This window comes from Dermacentor albipictus, chromosome 1 (assembly GCF_038994185.2).
Source record: "Dermacentor albipictus isolate Rhodes 1998 colony chromosome 1, USDA_Dalb.pri_finalv2, whole genome shotgun sequence".
NCBI lineage: Eukaryota > Metazoa > Arthropoda > Arachnida > Ixodida > Ixodidae > Dermacentor > Dermacentor albipictus.
Window position 1 is genome coordinate 418,542,457 of NC_091821.1, and position 19,239 is coordinate 418,561,695.

General features: G+C 45.2%; 1 protein-coding gene across 1 annotated transcript in view; it reads left to right on the forward strand.

Annotated features, from left to right (window-relative positions):
• Positions 1-19,239, forward strand: part of LOC135900412 (activating signal cointegrator 1 complex subunit 2) — a 67,045-nt gene that overhangs the window by 3,349 nt on the left and 44,457 nt on the right. The window contains exons 2-6 of the mRNA XM_065429907.2: positions 289-369; positions 1,189-1,391; positions 2,452-2,523; positions 16,986-17,100; positions 18,210-18,407. Of these exons, the coding sequence (XP_065285979.1) occupies positions 289-369; positions 1,189-1,391; positions 2,452-2,523; positions 16,986-17,100; positions 18,210-18,407 (669 nt within the window). The remainder of the gene's footprint in view (positions 1-288; positions 370-1,188; positions 1,392-2,451; positions 2,524-16,985; positions 17,101-18,209; positions 18,408-19,239) is intronic.

Below are 19,239 nucleotides of genomic sequence, written 5' to 3' on the forward strand. Positions count from 1 at the left end.
TTTTTAATACCCCAGAATGAGTCTTCAGTTTTTGGATAGTCTACGAAACCAGTGACTAATTTAAATTACTTCCTGTACAAATTGTTTACTAAATTCACATCTCATTGTTTTTGCATAGTGGTATTTGTACCCAGATATAAAGTTGAACAAGTCATTATAATTGTCGTTGATGTGAAATGGTGTTCGGAGATTTGGGGTTAAGCTGCTTTTGTGAGGCTAGCTTTTTATGTAAAACTAACACCAAGTCTTGTACAGGTTATATCTTTTGTAATAATCATTTTATTTTAGGTCTCCACAGTGCTACCTCTGCATGACAGGGTGATGCAAGTTGTAGATAAGCAAGGTCAGCAAATTCAAGTTCCAGCTTTGGTACGTCTTTCTTCTGTTTCACACGTTTCTACCCTGTGGCACTTGAACTTGGTCATGCACTGTGAACTGCATAAAAGGAAAACTGGCTGGGCTGTGTGGATTTAGTAGCTGTAAATGTGCAGAAAAGAGTGTGCACCATAACCTCAGCATCTTTAGTTGTAGAAATACCATATTGTCCCATGAAATCGTATGTGCTTTTATGTTTGATCCCATGGGCTCATTGGGCACACGTGTTATGGGCTCGCAGAAGCTAGGCAAAAATCTTTGCAGTGAGATGCAATAATGCCATGCGATTATACAGTCTTAGATGGTCTTATGCACAATCAGATATGACAGTACATTCGAACTGCATTATAACAAATTTTCATCCATTGTGAAAATACCTTTGTTATATTTGTTATAAGTATACATTTGTTGCATGCTAATATCGGTAAGAAACATTTTAGATTTACTTTGTTCTGTCTGTTTTCATTATATAGAGGATTGACTGTATTTGTTTATTGGCTAGGAAAGGTATGGGGCATGTAAATTCCTTTAACTAGGGCTAGCCTTCAAAGGGACACTTGTACAAGCATGCCATTACTTTTTAACAGCTCAGGTTGCGGTATTGCCACAACAGTAAAAGTTGGGAAAACCGTTTAGACTGAGGCTAGCAAGATGTTTAATGAGACTAGCAGTGTCTTCATCAAGCCCCGCCGTGCACATATTATTTGCCTGTTAAGCTAGTGCACTTAATTTGCATGGAAGCAGTAACATTTACCAGCCCTTGTGCTGCCTCTTGATAATTGTAATTTATTTCACATGCTGCATTGCCCACAGAGTAAAGGTTTTGTGGAACCAGTCTACTGGCTCAAGTACAGACCTCCACGAGTAATCTTCAGCTTTGACGAGCTGATGTCCATCTGTGCCAACGAAGTCCAAGACCTGGCTGAAAAGCACAGTGCAGCAATCGAGGAGTGGTTGGAACGCATGGCGTACATTGAAGAAGACTTGACGAAGATGCTGCGGATACCTCATAATCGGTGAGTGCACAGCATGGAACTGCAAGAACAAGGGGGGGAAATGCTAGTGCCATATTTGTCAAAAAACGTTAGTCATCTTTCCGCATCAGTAAAGTGTGCTTGCCAGCTCAACTGAAATTTTCACACGAGTTCAGGCTTGTTTTACAATTTTCCAAATGTTTTGTCAATTTTTATGAAAATATATTGTCCTCACGAAAAAGCTTTGCCGTCCATCTGTCTCTGACCATACCACCTAGAAGTCTGATTATTTAAGGACACCAGAGGTTTACCTGCTTCAAGCAAGTTTATTCAGACAAGTTATCAAAACAGATGAAATTGACGACAGTGAAGTCACTGTGATCTGAATGCAATATTTTAATTGTCAGTTTGTGCTATTATAAGTTTTCTGCTACTTTTGTGCTTCGTCTAAAGTCACTGCTAGTAAAATCACTGTGTATCCCTCAAAAGGTGTGTGCTCAGTACAGTGTTTATGAAAAATGCATGCCATCCCACTCTCCTCCCCTCTTCCAGGATCAAGTCCACAGGATTTTTATAACTATTACAGTTCACAGGTTTTCAGGCATGACAAAGTGACCTCGCTTGACAAATAGCTTTTTTTTTTTTAATCGTTCTGATACCAGTGCTGGAGCATACACACATTTTGTGCCTTTATCTTGTATTTTTTTATATTGTATACATTTTTATTTCAACTGTAAAAAATCTCAGTTTAAATTCAGTGCTCATCCTGTCCACATTCTGGCACCGTCAAGTTCAGTTTGAAGTGGTAAAATCTCACTAAGCTTGAAAAGAATTTGTTCTTGGCCTAGATGATGTTTACCAAAGAACATACTTGCCACTATAAAGGCAAATGACCATTAAGGAGTGTAAGTGATGGCACAAGTGGTGTTTTGTCCATGTTGTTATTTGTTTTAATATATACATTTTTTTTTCTAGCAGCAAGTATCTTTCACTGTACTTTCAGTCCTCGCAGCAGAGTAACGGTTAGCATGTATTGAATTTGTGCACTGGCTGTCATGCTATGTATTCTGCAGCACCCATACATAATGTGCTATGCCTGCAGGTTCTGGTCTCATGCCATGTATGATGACGGTTTTCATCAGCTGCTTGAGTCGTACCTGCGGCTGGCGCCAAGGTAGGTCTTTTCATATTTGTTGTCTCGTAAAGCTAGGTCTGCTTTGTTGTGAGTGAAAGTTTCTGTCCACCTAACTGCAGTAGAAGCAAAGGAACCCGGTTTTGGGTCCTTGAAAAGCAAACTTTGCAGTTAAAGGTAACCTTGTACTGGTCTAGGAATCAAAGCTTGATATGCCTATACTTTTCTGTAGCAACCGCTCTACCATCTGAGCTACTATGAGGCTAGCAGATGTCAATGCAACATTAAGCTAACCAACAACTCAAACCACTAGAAGCTTGAACAAGTGAATTTTCGTATAAAGTTTTTTTCAAATTCACTAGGTAAAAGAAGTATCAAGTAATAAAAAAATTGAGACAGTACTCATCTCATGGAGCCTGTTGACGTTAATGCATTTGCATTGAATCACTATAGCGACACAACGTATTGCCATCATAGAACAGAGTTATGTACGAGTCATGTACTGCAGCAGGACTTTTCTTTCATACTTCCTTAATAACATTTGGCGCCATCTAGCGCCGCTGCCACGAAACCTGCGCATGGCCTCTAAAATGCATGTTACGCAAGTACTTGGTGAATGCTGAGGAATGCATCATGTAGTAACTGGGCTCTTCTTGCGCCCTTTTTTTCTTTCTTTTTTCTCTTTTTAAATTTTTTTGACACGCTGCGCCATTTAGTAGCACTGCTGAGTACACACGTGGCCTCCAAGAAAGAGGGGCATGGTGTGCCGGTGCCTGCGAGAACTGAGAATTGTTCCCTTGCTTGGCCGCACACTCAGTGACACACACATATTACTTTACTCGGCACCAAACGAGTGCAAGCGTTTCTGGCATTCTGTGAAGATAATGTGCTTGGTACGTGGCCTTGAACACTGTTAGCCAAAGATGCCAGTACATCTGGCCTGAGTCGTGTGACATGTCATGCAACTATTCATGTACCTCTAAAAGTGATTACATTAGAATGTTGCCCTGGCCCCAGTTAATATTGCACACAGACTGATGTGCAGGGGCCTATATATACACCTATATACACACCTATATATACACCTATATACACCAATGTTGCGGCACTGAAAGAGTTTCATTTTAACGATATTTCGCATGACTAGTACTGGATGGGCAACAGTGTTCTGCACAGTGATAAGGTAGCGTGCTTGACAATGGGCCAAGGATGATGTTGCTCGTAAGTGCTGACACGTCTTGCACTAGTCACGTGAAAAATGGCGTGCTTGGCATTGTGCTGAGAATGCCGTCGCTCTTAGACGGCAATGCATCTTGGGCTATAGTCATGCGAAATTGACGGTATCTCTGAATGTAATGATCAAAACATATGCCACACTTTTTTTGGCCACTTGTGGAATAAAGTCACTTATTTTTGTGTGAATCCAGTATGTATTTCAAGTTCCCAAATATTTTTGGCGTTATTTTGGTCCCCATAAAGTCCAAATTATCGGCCAGCGACTGTTTAAAGAGATGGTGTTGAACTGAACCCAGAGAACAAATTATACGTGGACCAAAATTTTCCTCAAAACTCAAATTGAACCAATATTTCTGAAATGTGTCTGCTACTAAACCCTATCTGGACCAGAAAAAGAAAGGGGGAGCTACCTGTTTGGAATTAAACATTTCAGTCTCATTTGAGTGATGCTTGGTAAAAAAATGCACTAGGCTAAACAAAACAGCCTGCTTTCTTTACTCAGCTCACCTACATGCAGTCTGTTGTGACTTGTAGGTTTGTATGCACAAGTCAGGGCAGGTGTACAGTGTAGCTTGCGTATAACATAAGTTGCCGGATCTGCACTGCACAAAACTAAACAGTACTACACTACAATGAAACCTCGTTAATACATAGTTGGCGGGGAACGTGGATCAGATATGCACTAAGCGATGTACTAATTAACTGACAATGGCAGATGAGCGATTAAAGACTTACCGGCCAAAAAAGTGTGTTCTCACTCATACACACAAGCAGACAAGTTTTATTTGCGAGCAGGCAGCAAAACTGCGATTTTCACTTACCGCCATGGTGGCCTTGTAGGGACAATAGCATCCTCAAACTCAGCGAATGCTCTCATGACGGTCAACGTACTAGGCGTGTTGCCTATGGAAGGCCAATAATCCATGTTGTCACCCATGATAGCAACATGGAAACACTAGAAATTATGGGAGCAGGATATACATCATGCCTACCAAGCTTTAGCGTCACTATAGGTGGCGACTGCAGTCCATGAAAGGTCCATACATTGCAATTTTGCAATGTATGGTCTGTGCACATGACATTTTGCTGATTCCACACTTATATGTGCCAAAAAATCAAGAAAATACTAGGTGCCAACCGTTTGGTGTGCGTTAAGCGGCTAGTGCTTAAGTGGTCATCCAATAATGCGTTGGGTTCAATGGCAGCTGGGCGGGGGATTCATCAGAACTATGTTTAAACAGAAATTACTTATTAAGCTAGTACGTATTAATGAGGCTTTACTGTGCAGTTGAACTCCTTTATAAGAGACACATACCAGGGAGCAGTTTAGATCTCTGATATGAGAGGTCTCTTATAAGCAGAATACCAAGTTCTCATTTTCTAACCAGCCCTTATTTCGACATTGCCGCCATACGATTAAAACAAGCACAAAAGACCTGTTGAAAGAGGTTTATTATGTCACATTTGTCGTTGCATTACGTTACTGGTGAAATAGTTCTCAAGCTTGGTTTGCTTCATGGCTGCATTGACAGTGTTCTTCAGCACAGCTTTTTCCAGCTTGGTCACAAGATCAAGAGTTCCTTCATGGTCAATGGTGCAAAGCTGTATGTGGTGACGAACTCGGCCAAGTACTGTCATGGCCTTCCCAGAACTCATTGGTGCTCCACAATCACTTTCATTGTCAGGCACATCTGTGGCACTGTCATCACTTTTCTCATTTTCCTGCAACGTCCTGATTATGTTCTCATCACAGAGATCTTTTGTAACAGCAGGATTGTCATCCACTTCAACAAAGCCCTGAGATGTGCCTGACTCATTGAAGTTCCTCTGAATGATTGGCCAAGATTCTAGCTCCTCATCCACATAATCGAAGCCTTCATCTTCAGTGTCCTCATCTGTGTTTACCTGCTGCAGATTAAAACCCGCTTTATGGAAGCACCCTCTCACAGTGCTCTTCGTAATATTGTTCCAGGAGCCAGTTAGCATTTCAACTGCTGTCCTCAGGTTGATTGTTGTTTCCCGCTTATGCAGCACATCAAACAGTAGCCGTTCAATAAGCTGTCCTTTGTACTTTGCTTTAACAGCTTTTATGACCCCTTGATCCAGAGACTGTAGCAAAGGCTGGCAGCCAGGTGGGAAATAGCTCGGTTCAACAGCTTTCAATGGCGGGGTTTTCGTGTGTACCGAATAGCTGTCTAGAAACATAATTTTTCCGTTTTTTAGTGCCATCTTCTGATCAGAACTGATCAGCCAGTTGTTAAAAATCTCAGCTGTCATCCATGCGGCCTTGTTTGCAGTGTACTCTACATTCATAGAGGTGTTCTTTAGGCAGCATGGGTTTTTGGACTTGCCAATAACCAGAACTTTTTCTTTTTCAGTTTCGTCCATATTAGTACAGAACATAGCTGTAATACGATCTTTGGACTTTTTGCCTTCACTGCTTCTTGGTTAACAATAGCAAACGTTTTTCCAGGGAGCATTTTGAAAAATATTGCGCACTCATCCAGGTTGGAGACATTGCAAGCCTTTCTTCCTCTGGGCAATGTTGGCAATATCTCGTCTTTCCACAGCCATACGGCATTTTTGACGGCAGCTTTGCTTTTGCCGCAAATAGCTTTGTAGCTGATTCCATGCCTACGCTTGAAGCTATTGAACTATCCTTGACTGGCCTCAAACTCAATGCCAAGGCCAAACGCAAGCTGCCTGGCTTTGGCTTGAACCAAGGGTCTACTGAGCGGTATGTTCTTGCTCCGCACATCCTGTATCCACGGAAGAAGCACTCATTTAAAGGCAGAATGGGATGACTTACGTACTTTCAATCTGCTTGCTCCCATTGGCGCTTCTTTTAACAGCTTCTCTCGTTGCGTCCAAATCCCGCTGATTGTCTTTCTAGACAACCCACATTTTCTGGTGGCGTCTGCTTGCTTCATTCCACACTTTATGTCTGCAATGAACTTTTTGGTGACACTCGGGAAAGTACGGCGCTTGACGGAGCTGTCCGCCATACTGGGGTGGTGAGACAGCCTGGCAACGACAGTGAATAGACAGCAGCTCACGGAGAAAGAAAATTGGAACAGTAGGGTGATGTCAATGGCGATTTGACTACACAGTGGACACGATTGGTCGGGTCATCTGCAGGCTTGCACGGCAAAGCCTAAGCAAAACTAAGACATTATAACAAAACTAAATAAAAAAATATACAGGGATGTATAAATGGTGAGAATTATGGGTAAAATAGATTATTTCTAAAAGCATAGCCTTAGAGAGTTGTAGCTAGGACTGTTGTCATCCATAACCACGACCGGCTTGTTTTGGTTTTGACTCAGATGTTGTCTCACTTTCTGCTGATTCTTAGCCCATTCAAGTGCGTGCATGCTTGATCGCGCTCGTGCCCTTAGCAGTAAGCTTGAAGTGCTTCTCTGTGAAGCATTCCCATTGTAGTGGCCTTTAATTGTTGCTTTTTTGCTGATTGATCCATTATGTGCATGTCTGTCGCGTCCCTTTGCTTCCGTAACGCATGTAACTGCAGTCAGTAGCTGACAGCACCGCATGTAAGGTTAGAATGTCTGTTACAAGGGAGGTTATTCACCAAAATTCACAGGCTTGTTCTTTACAACTGATTCTCTTCTATATCCGGTGTCTCTTACGAAAGAGGTCCAGTTAATGGGGAGATAGGGCGGCCAACCATGTGAGCGAATAGTGTCCATTATATCCGTGCCTCTTATAACAGGGTTCAACTGTCTAATGGAAATAACATTTTTTAAAGGCTGTACACCTGCAACGCATTTTGACCATACAATCGCATGTATCTGACAAGTGAAGTATGTGTCTGGAATGCTTGCGTGTGTCTCAAGTGCTTGCGTCAGCTTGCATTCGTTTAAATTTACAGACTTTAAAAGGTTAAAGTCTGAGGACTTGCACACTTCACATAAAGCAGGCAAATTAATGCAGAAAAAAAAAAGGGTAAGGAAACACTAAAGAAAAGCAAGTCGTCAACAAATTTTTCTGAAGCCTAATCTTTTTTCTGACCTGCTCAATTATTCAGACTTCCCCTTGGCACCTCAGCCAACTTTACAGAACCAATGTAGAATGGCGACTGAAATTCTGTACACAATTCGGTGCCGTGTTTGATTTTTTTACCGATCCGCATGTGCAATCTTGAAAACATCGCGACAGCAAACAGAGTTTCTGTCATTCAAGAGGGGCACATGCCACCCGTGCCCTCATCATTGCCAACGTAGTTCCTCTGCTTTTCAAGTGCTGTCCATAAAAAGCCACTCTGAAGGCTTTTGTTGACTTGGCACCAAGCCTTCGGTTGCCGACTACCGACTAGGCAGCGCTGTAGGCCTAGCCAATGGGAGGTTCAGCAGCATCCTGTTGCGAGATGCTCATGCTCCATATGTTTGTATCTATGGACAATTAGCGATCAGGCATGCCATCACGCTTATGGGCTAATCATGCTTATCAGGCTAAGGGCAGCATGCCCGAGTACAAGGAAGCGATTGATGGTATTGTTATGCTAGAGTGACAGCAAGGATGGAAGAAGAGGACAACAAAGTGTGCATGTCTTTGGAGCAGCTCACTGTCAATGCAGCAACCCATTTCCCCTTTTCATCAATTAATCTTTAAATAAACGCACCCCACCATAACAGTTCTGGTGGAGGTGCCAGGTAAAACAATTGCCCCGAAGAATGGAGACGAACTGACTGCAGAGGCGCAATCCGTGGAGCGTTGCTGAAGTCACCGAATTGCCGGTCTGCCACTAGAGATGGCTTCCGAGGGCAACAACCCGCCCCCTTCTTTCAGTGCCCCATGGCAGCCCTACATTGAGCCTCGAACCTTCGCCAGAAAAGCCAGGGATGGCTTGGATGGATCGCTCAGCTACCAACGAGAAAATCGGTTCAGTGGCTGGAATGCCACCACCCATCTTGACAATGTTGCTTTAGTAGTAATACAGTATTTACCTCTGCATATGAAGCCTTTCCGGATCACAGAAGCGGCGACGCCAGTTTTGGCAAGATCCAGAATTGCTGCGGTATACAGCGTCAGCATTTTTTTTTTTAGAAACGAAACACCGTAAATCTCGCTTACTGTACAAAAAGAAATAGCATATTATAAAGAAACCAGAGAAAAAAAATTATCTGAGAAAGGGAGAGAGAGAGAGTGGGGGGGGGTATTTTTTGAAGATATGTGCAAAAAATGGCGCTGTGCAAGAACTATCAACACACCTGATACTTGATTGACAGTAAAGTACCTTCCCAGGGTGCAGTTGCCATTCTCCAAACTATACTTAACAGATTTCACTTTGAAGCTGCTGATGTAGCTTCAAGCTCCATTGTAACACACACCGGCAGTCTGATCATTCCGTGCAAATGGAGGAATACGGAGAAAACGGAGGAATACCAGCTTTCTGCACACAGCACTATACTCTGTTTCAGTAGTTCCTCACAGCAGCGCCAAAGCTACGAGGCCTGCGTGCTAGTGCAGATTCCTGCACAGCAAAATTTAGGGCCATAGTTCAGAACCCCTTGCTTGGCTAAAGCCTTAACAAGTGGTCTCATTGGAAGGTATTTACTTGGAAATGCCTCTGCAGGTTGCAGCTGCAGCTCTTTGTGTGATTTTGCATTGCTTTGTACAATTCGATATCTAATAAAGCTTCATGATACTGAAAATATAGTTATCCAGTTGTTCAAGTGAAAATGTGAAATGAAAAAAAAATGAATGCAACATTGCCATAGACACATTAATTTGCATTTAAAAAATACAAACAGTTGCTTTGACACTGGCTACATTCATATGTGTATTCAGCTCAGTCACACTACCGCGAAGGGCTCCCTCCTGGGTCGTGCTCCATCCTTCGCGAAAATTGTCCACAGACTCACCCTGTGCAGTATCGTTCTGGGTTGCTCTTTTATGCAAAAGGAACGAAACAGCTGGCATTGAACTTGCTTGGAACAGTGTGGAAAGAATGCAGTAAAGGGGCAAGCATTTACTCTGTAACTATAAGAAAATGGCTGCACTTGCAAATCAGCAAGCGCATTCTGTGCAAGTGAATGTTGCAACAGGGATCGAAAGATGGCGATTCTATCTCGTGCTATGAGGGCAATACTACATGCTAGCCGAGCGTCTTTTGAATCTTCCATCTCCACAACCCTCCTCCTCTTCTGTATCTTGAATACATTATTGGTGTTGGAGTGAAATTCACTGCTGCTATTGCAACAACTGATCTCGCTGCTCAATTGCAGAGTATTGTGACGCAGCAGTAATCACGGCTTTTATTCCGCGTCAAAAGGTTAGGCGAACCGACCACGCCCACAGCACGGAGCACACTCGAGAGCCAGCCCCACAAGCGATGATGAAGAACCCCATATGAACCCTATATGATGATGATCGTGTACAGATGACAAAGAATAGCTTATAAATTCCCACACTAATGTCCCCTCGCGCGAGAGCGGCCATCCTGGCCGCAATTCAAAGGGGCGGTGAACGTCTCGTGAAAGGTTTCATACGGGAAACATGGACAATCTCAGCGGCGCGGCAGCGGCGGTCATTTGGAACAATAACTGGTTCCACGCGATAGTTCACTGGAGAAGTCTGCTCCAAGACTTTGTAGGGCCGATGAACCGAAGCTGAAACTTTTCACGCAAGCCAGGAGTACGAACTGGTGTCCGGAGTAGCACTTCCTCGCCAGGGCGGAAGCACACGACGCGATGAGAGGCGTCGTAATGCTGCTTGCGGTCCTGTTGCCGTGCTTCGGTGTTGATGCGGGCGAGCTGGCGACAACGCAGAATGCGGGACACATATTCTTCGCAGGAGGAAGGACATTGATGGACAGTTGGCGCGAAGAAAGAGACGTCAAGACAGGAAGAGGGCGATCGACCATAGACAAGGTAGAATGGCGAGTAACCGGTCGTGCGTTGAACGGCGGTATTATATGCAAAGGTCACGAATGGTAAAATTGCGTCCCAGTTTCTGTGATCCGGGTCAATGTACATGGCTAACATGTCTGACAGCGTGCAATGAAATCGCTCTGTGAGGCCGTTGCTTTGCGGATCGTAACTGCAGGTAGTCTTGTGGGTGGTTCCGGAGGCTCTGAGTACTTCGTCTAGTAGTTGCGAGAGGAATGCTTTTCCACGGTCGCTCAGGAGGACGCGAGGAGCACCATGACGCAGTATTAAGGATTGAAGTACAAATGCAGCAACTTCAGAGGCTGAGGCAGAACTCACACAAGTTGTTTCGGCGTAGCGTGTCAAGTGATCAACGGCTGTCACAATCCATCGTTTACCGGTGAGAGTCACAGGAAGTGGGCCATATAGGTCAACTCCAACGACCTCAAATGGTTGCGACGGACAAGGAACCGGTTGCAGTTGTCCGCTTGGAGCTGATGTAGGGAGCTTTCGACGCTGACATAGAGCGCAGGAAGCGACATACCTCGCTACACTGGCGGACCATCCAGGCCAGTAGAAGCGCCCTTTGATGCGGTCATAGGTTTTCTGGAAACCAAGGTGACCAGCAGTCATGTCGTCGTGAGAAGACCGCAGGACATGAGCACGTAGAGAGCGTGACAGAACAGGAACCCAGCGTTGACCGTCAGGGTGATAGACATGACGGTATAGGACGCGGTTGTCAATCTTAAATTGCGTCAGCTGCCGACGAAGGCGGGCGTTAGGCGGGCGCGAAGCTCCTTGAAGGTGGTCGATGATGCGCCGACAGTAAGAGTCGGCAAGTTGATGAAATTGGAAGGATTTGTTGTCGTGTGGAGGCATCTCGTCGACAGTGGCTAACAAGAAAGCATCTGAGGAGGGATCGAGCGAAAGCTTGTCACGGATGGTAGTTGGAGCTCCATTGCACGGTGTCGTAGGAAGCAGACAGCGAGAAAGCGCGTCTGCATCTTGGTGTTTTTTCCCGCACTGGTAGGTAATGGTAAAGTCGTATTCTTGCAAACGAAGAATCCACCGACCAAGTCGTCCAGACAAGTTCTTCAGCGTCGAAAGCCAGCATAATGCATGATGGTCTGTAACGATCGTAAAGTGGCAGCCGTGAAGATAAGGTCGAAACTTCTGCACAGACCAAATGATAGCTAGACATTCCTGCTCCGTGATGGTGTAATTCTTTTCGGCGTTTGTCAGAACGCGACTTGCGTATGCGATGACCCTCTCACCTAAAGTGTCGTCTCGCTGTAGGAGAATGCCACCAATTCCGTGACCACTAGCATCCGTATGCAGGAGGGTAGGAGCAGCTTCATCAAAATGGCGTAGTACTGGTTCAGATGTGAGAGCTTGCTTCAGATGGGTGAACGCAGATTCACATTCGGGAGACCACACAAAGGGAACATTAAAACCCAGTAATTTGTGCAGAGGTGACGCTATTGAGGCAAAGCCCCATATGAATCGCCGAAAATAAGAAGCGAGGCCTAAGAAACTATGCAAATCTTTGGTCTTTTCGGGACGAGGGAAGTGCTGAACTGCGGAAACCTTGTCAGGATCAGGACGAATGCCATCTTTGCTCACAATGTGACCTAGAACTTTGATCGTCTTGCTCCCAAAATGGCATTTCTTGGTGTTTAGCTGAAGTCCAGCGTCGGCAAGGCACGTGAGAACTTCATCCAGACGTTGCAGGTGCTGAGAAGGTTGACGAGAAAGCAACAATATCGTCGAGATAGCACAGGCAAGTCTTCCACTTTAGGCCACGAAGAACGGTGTCAATCATGCGCTCGAACGTTGCGGGCGCATTGCAAAGGCCGAATGGCATGACATTAAACTCGCAGAGCCCATCTGGTGTTGAAAACGCTGTTTTATCCTTATCGTCCTCATGCATAGGTATCTGCCAGTAGCCGGAACGCAGATCGATGCTGGAGAAGTACTCGGCACCCTGCAGGGAATCCAAGGCATCGTCTATTCGCGGCATAGGGTATACATCCTTGCGTGTGATCTTGTTAAGGGCTCGGTAGTCGACACCAAATCGAACAGAGCCGTCTTTTTTGCGAACCAAAACAACGGGGGAAGACCAAGGGCTAGCAGAGGGGCGTATTATGTTTCGTTGGAGCATGTCGGTGACGTTCTCGTCAATGACTTTCCTCTCGGCTAGCGATACGCGGTATGGTCTACGGCGCACGATGGATGTACCATCTGTCTCTATCCGATGCGTCGTAATCGAAGTCTTTCCCAACGAAGATGAATGCGCGTCAAAGGAAGCTTCATGTTTTTGGAGCAAAGCAAGCAATTGTTCTGACTGCGAAGGTGTCAGGTCGGAACTGATGGCAGCTGCAAGAGCTGAAGGAGATGTGGCCCGTCCGGTACAAGGACCTGCAGAGGAAGCTGGTTTAAAGGAAATAACAGATATAGACTCTGATGCAGTGGTGCAAGCCAATGTAGTGCCTTTAGGGATGAGAATCTTTTCGGATGTCGTGTTGGTAGCGTAGAGAAGTGCAGAGCCATGATCAAACCTAACGAGCCCTGATGCAATGGCTATCCCTCTTGCAAGACAGCGTGCAGATGGTAAGACGAGCACGTCGCCGCAGTCAATCACATCAGACGTGATAGTAACGATGCTTTGATGGCGAGGAGGTAACGCGGTATCGTCTTCAGCAAGGAAGTGAAGGGGTGTGTCATCTGCATGAAGTGAATAGGTCGTGTCGGTCATGTGGAGAATGCGTTGTCCACAGCAGATGGAGGCGGAGGCCGTAGAAAGAAAATCCCATCCCAATATGAGCTGCTGGGCACATGAACTGAGCACTGTAAATTGTACGTGGTGTAGAAGTCCATCGATGGAAATACGAGCTGTGCACATGGCGATAGGTCGAATGGGGGCCCCTTGAGCAGCGAGTAGTGTAGGTCCATCATAGGGAGTCGTAACTTTCCGAAGTCGCGAACACAAATCACGGTGAATGACTGAATGACCAGTGTCTATTAAAGCTTCTACTTGTACACCTTCTACTACAACCAATATCACATTGTACGGACGCGATGGAGGAATTTCTGTCCTGTCGTTCGATGCAGCTTTTCCTCCAAAAGCTGCATAATTTAGTTTTCCGGACAACGCTCGGCGAATTGAGAAGCAGGTCTCAGTGGGGACGTAGAGCGGCGAAGGGGTGACGGCGAGCGGCGTCTCGCAGGACGGTAAGCCGTCTCGGATGCTACAGTAGGCGATGGAGAGCGTCCGCGCGGTGGACCATAAGGACGGCGTTGGTCATGGAAGCTCCCTAGACGTCGGAAAGTAGCTCCGGGCGAAAAGTCATCCCGTTCGTATACGTCATATCCGCGACGCTCGTCTTGCTGGCGCTTGCGGCACAAACGCGCTATGTGGCCACGATAGCCGCAGTAGTAGCAGATGGGACGAGGAGGACGCCACTGCAGATAGCTGGTTTGGGTAGGTGCGCTGGTAGTCATGGAAGCGATGTGAGCCGGTGTTGGTTTTGGAGGCATCGGTGGGACGATGACTGGAGTAGCTGCGGCTACTTGTGCGTACGTCGATGGGGCCCTAGGTGTTAGAGGGTCCGTGTACGCTGCACCAGCCATGGATGCCAATTCCTCCTTGATGACATCTCGCAGATTTGTATCGGAGGCATGAGAAGGCATAGGTCCTGCTGCTAAGCCAAGATACTGGAGCTCTTCTCGAATTATTGCGCGTATCATTGCTCGTAACGTAGGGTCGTCGGCGCTAGTGTTTGCAGTGGTGTCCGGCTGCAACCGTACTGATTCGAGTTCGTCAAGGCGCTGGCAAGTAGCGACGATATCAGCGACGGTAGCGGGGTTCTGGATGGCTAAAGCATTGAAAGCAATAGCTCCGATGCCTTTGAGGATGTGGCGAACCCTGTCTGATTCGGTCATGGCCGTGTTCACGCGTCGACAAAGAGTAAGCACATCCTCGATGTACGACGTATAAGATTCACCGGGTTGTTGCTTGCGAGTGTCGAGCGTCTTTTTTGCGAGGGCAGAATGAACAACCGGTGTGCCGAAGATTTGGCGGAGCTGCTGTTTGAAAGCGCCCCAGTTCGTGAAATCAACCTCATGGTTGAAAAACCAAGTCTTCGCTACACCTGTCAGATAAAAGGCGACGTGACGTAGCTTGGACGCATCGTCCCAACGGTTAGCCAAACTCACTCGGTCATAGTCGTCCAGCCAATCCTCGACGTCTTCACCGCGAAGTCCAGCAAACAGATGGGGATCACGCTGGTGCCCACTGACAACCCAATACGGAGAGGCTGGGGTAGTCGAGGCCGAGATGGTGGAAGTAGAAGTGCCTGTTGGCTCGTCCTGCGACATGTTGGCGGACAGCTGGCACAATCGGCGACCCGATCGAAGCTCCAGGAGGTTGAGCGGGGAGTCAGAGGACGGGGGACCGAAGAGCCCACTCCACCACTTGTGACGCAGCAGTAATCACGGCTTTTATTCCGCGTCAAAAGGTTAGGTGAACCGACCACGCCCACAGCACGGAGCACACTCGAGAGCCAGCCCCACAAGCGATGATGAAGAACCCCATATGAACCCTATATGATGATGATCGTGTACAGATGACAAAGAATAGCTTATAAATTCCCACAGTATTTGTGGATGCCGCCGCTGCTTGTGCCGCAGTAGTCGCTGCTAGCAGACAAGGCATGAAAGGCACCCTTCAGGTGCGTTTGCTCTCCCAATTGGTCGAGGACACCTGTAGCTTCCACATTGCTGAGAGGAACTGCTAAATCTATAGGTCGCGCTAGAAAACGTCCGGCATCCGTGGTCGGCCGTCATTGTCAAAATCGAAGCCAGGCTACTACTTGGGGTGCCGAGTTGCAAGTGTGATCATTATGCGGGGGAAAAAAATGACAATATTTTAGTGACCATTAGGTGGAGGAGGTTGGCACGCATTCTTTATACAAGTGAATGCAGCAGTTCAGTAGAAATTGTCATGGACCAAAAACAGCGGCATTGCAAAATACATGGAATGAAACTTCTATGACTGCATTACTTGTATAGCTTTTTGCAGTGTTGCTTGCTAAGTATCAAATGGAGTGTAGTAGTTCTGTTCAGTGATGGCAAGGAAAGAGATCATGGACATTGAGCCTTGAGTCGATTGAACCCTCTGCTCCAGCAATATGACTTCCTTGTCCTGTAACCTGTAGCGTTTTGTTGCTTATGGCTACTTTACTGAAGGCATTACCATGTTTGACGGGCTATCTGACATGCTGCGTACCACCAGCAATAGAAAAGGAATAGCTTTTCATTCCTCGTAGTGCCTGCAGCTGAAAATTCGTTTGTGCGTGTGCTCTTAGCTCGAGGGGTATTCTGTAAGAGTCCACCTAGTGGACTGTGCATTTCGGCCGCTGGTCATTGGATGCTGCTGTACGAGCGAGGAGGAGACGAGCGGCCCGAGCCATTCAGCAGTGGCCGAAATGGACAGTCCACTAGGTGGACTCTTACAGAATACCCACCCTGGTAACTCAAATCACTCTACAAAAAAACGCAACATAACTACTGGCACACAAAACCAAGATTTAATTATCCTAATTACAAGGACTCACTAGAAAATGTACGATGGATCATTCTACAACCTTGACTTTCTTTTACTTGACTGGAATCTGCAGTGCCTTCAAATAAAATTATGCGGGTTCTAAACATTTATCAACAGTCCATCAGAATTTGTGACTGTGAATTTGTTTGCCATGTTAGCAGCACTCATTCATATGTATATAGTATGTGCACAGTTTGAAGCACATAAGAGCCATGCATGAGAGGTTACAACTAGAGTAAACAAATTAGCTTGTTGTAGCTGTGCTACTTAAAATTTTTATTCTTCAAACCACGTGAAACATCAAGTTCTGTCCCCACATGCCTGTGAGGCCATATTTGATTCCTCCAGGTAAAAACTTGTGCGCACACATGCATGCATGTGTGCATAATGCATATTTCAAGAAGGTTGTATAATGCTCTCAAACTTTAGAAGTGAGATGAAGGTGTGCAGTGGAGATTGTTTTGACTAAGTGTTGGTCACCAGCTATTGTGAAGACTGTGACTGCAATGTATGCTGCAGCAACTAGACATCAAAACAACATAACAGGCAGTATTATTGGTAGAAGGACATTTATTGGCATATGAATTGAAAGAAAGTAAAAGATGGGGTGTGTCTGTAACAGCGTCTCAACCCACAATGCTTGCATGTTGCAAAGTTTACTCCACAATAGGGCAACATGCAGTAAGCATAAATGAGACCGCAGTGAAAGAGCGTTATTTTAACACTTAGTTTGCTGCAATCACTAAGTTTAACCTCTTTTTTTTTTTGTAACCCAGGTACACAGGGCTGCACCGGTACACCATCACCAAGCAGATGCAGGAGGCCGACGAACGAGTGCATAAGTTGGTGTTCCGAGCCTACCTTCGTCTTTCCACGAATAAAGAGTCCAAGGTGAGCACTGCTAGCTGATGCAGAAAACTTAATGCTTCAAACTTGTTTGCTTTAAGAGGACACAAAAAGGAAACAGTAAGTTAGTTTAGAATAATAAAAGAATATCAGGAAAGGCACACCAGGACAAGCCGTCTACTCGTTCATTCTCCGGAACCAATCCGCCAGCCATGTCATGCTCCTGCACACACCAGGAACTGTGCATCATTATTTTCTTCATCCTCTTTTGGTGGCTAATCTGAAGGTCTCCTCAGCCTGCTGGAGGGGAGTGCTATAATACTTTTTCAGAACACCATTTCCATTAATTCTGTGGTAAAGGTTTGATTACTAAAAAGAAACAGAAGGACAAACGTCCACTTTTTGAATTTCCCGCTGAAATCCCAGTGCCCCGACAGCAGTGCGACATTACAGATTTCGAAGTATTTTCATGTATTTGGGCTGCTTTGGTGCAGTGAAAATTCCTTTACTTGTGGTTGAGGCGAAGGTCTGCTTAATATGTAAGAAAAGCGCACATTATCAAAGTAATTGAAAGTGGGCAGTGTTTGGAAAGAGAAATGTAGTAAAATACCAAATCTAACATCTAACTTAGTTTCACATTTTCCACTTTAAACAAAGAAAAAAAGGAGTAAGAGCACTAATAAAAATTCAGGAATTGTATTTTCCTAAATTAGCTTTTAATAAACAAAATAGATTCGATTTCAAGGCTGGTATGACATGCGGAGAAAAGGCATGCAGGCATTCATGCTCATGAATTATGTAAATAATGTGGTCCCACTGTACAAAAGTACTGTACATTTGCCATAGTGTTGGCAGTTATTAAGCACCAACCACAAAAAATACACGCATGCTTGTTAAAATGCAAATGAAAGTGATTGTGATAAGCACTTAATTTTGTGAAAAATTAGTGCAGTTGGAAAAAAAGTTGTTGGTGAAACTGAGGCGCACGGCGCATGGCCCACGGACAAGTTCTAGAACACAGTAATCAGAACTGTGTGCCTCAAAGAAAAAAATCTTTCAGGGAACGAGTTACAGTGTCAGATAGTTGGAATGATTAACTTCAAAAAAACCAAGACTCCTTGGCCCAGTACATAAACAATTTTTTGCACTTGCAGGTCAACTTCATTGACAAGGAAAAGTTTGCAGAGCTAATCTACGAAAACTTCATCTTTGACATTCCTAAGATCTTCGACATCTGTGTAATGTTTGAGAGAGCAAACCACGACTTGGTTTGCCGCATGGTGGAACACATCATGAACTGCCAGCCAAAGTACAGCTCAGACCTGAAGGACATCGAGGACACCATGCTCATGGTGAGTGCTGCAGCAGAATGAGCAAGCGAAGGGACAATACAGGGTGGTGGCAAAGCTGGACATGTTAGTCAAGGGTGAGGGTGTTGTACTTTGTGGTTGCTGGCTGGGAAGAGAAAGCTAATTAGGTGACTGCAGATTAATTACCAAGTCTGACCTATCGATACTCCGACGTCCACCAACACTTACAGCACGGCTCTGAAGAAACCATACTTTTATCTCGAAAAGCCTATTCACACACATTACCTAGAGTCTTCACTGAAGCACCTGGTAGTACAGTAAAACCTTGTCAACTTGACCTTCATTAATCCTGAAAATTGGATAATTTAGACTTCTCCTTTGGTCCTGGCAGGCATAAGCATTATGCAATGCAATCAAAGTTTGGATGCACAGTGCTCTTAGTTGAGTGAACTTCAACAGACCCAAGGGAATACATCACTTAACTGAAAGTTCACTAAACTGAATATTCACTAGACTATGGAACAGCATAGGGCACAGCAGACATCAAGTCAAAAGTGTACAGTTTATGTATTTGTGTACATAAATATATACGAAGTGCAAAACAGTTACATTGCTGCCTATCTCATTATGAAAAAAATATATAATTTTCATTTGCACTGCTGCTCTTCAAGCGCAAGAAGTAACAAAAGCTGTCCAGAGAGCCTATGTTTTTGTGCACTTCCTCTGGCACAGCTTTCAGCTGACACGCGAAGCCTTGCAACTTTCCAAGGCGTCCTACAGCCTCGGCTTGAATTACAAGATTTGAATTTGCCTCTGCCATTGCATCTTCCTCGTCCCACTCTTCTTGTTCGGGACAAACACTTGAAACAATTTC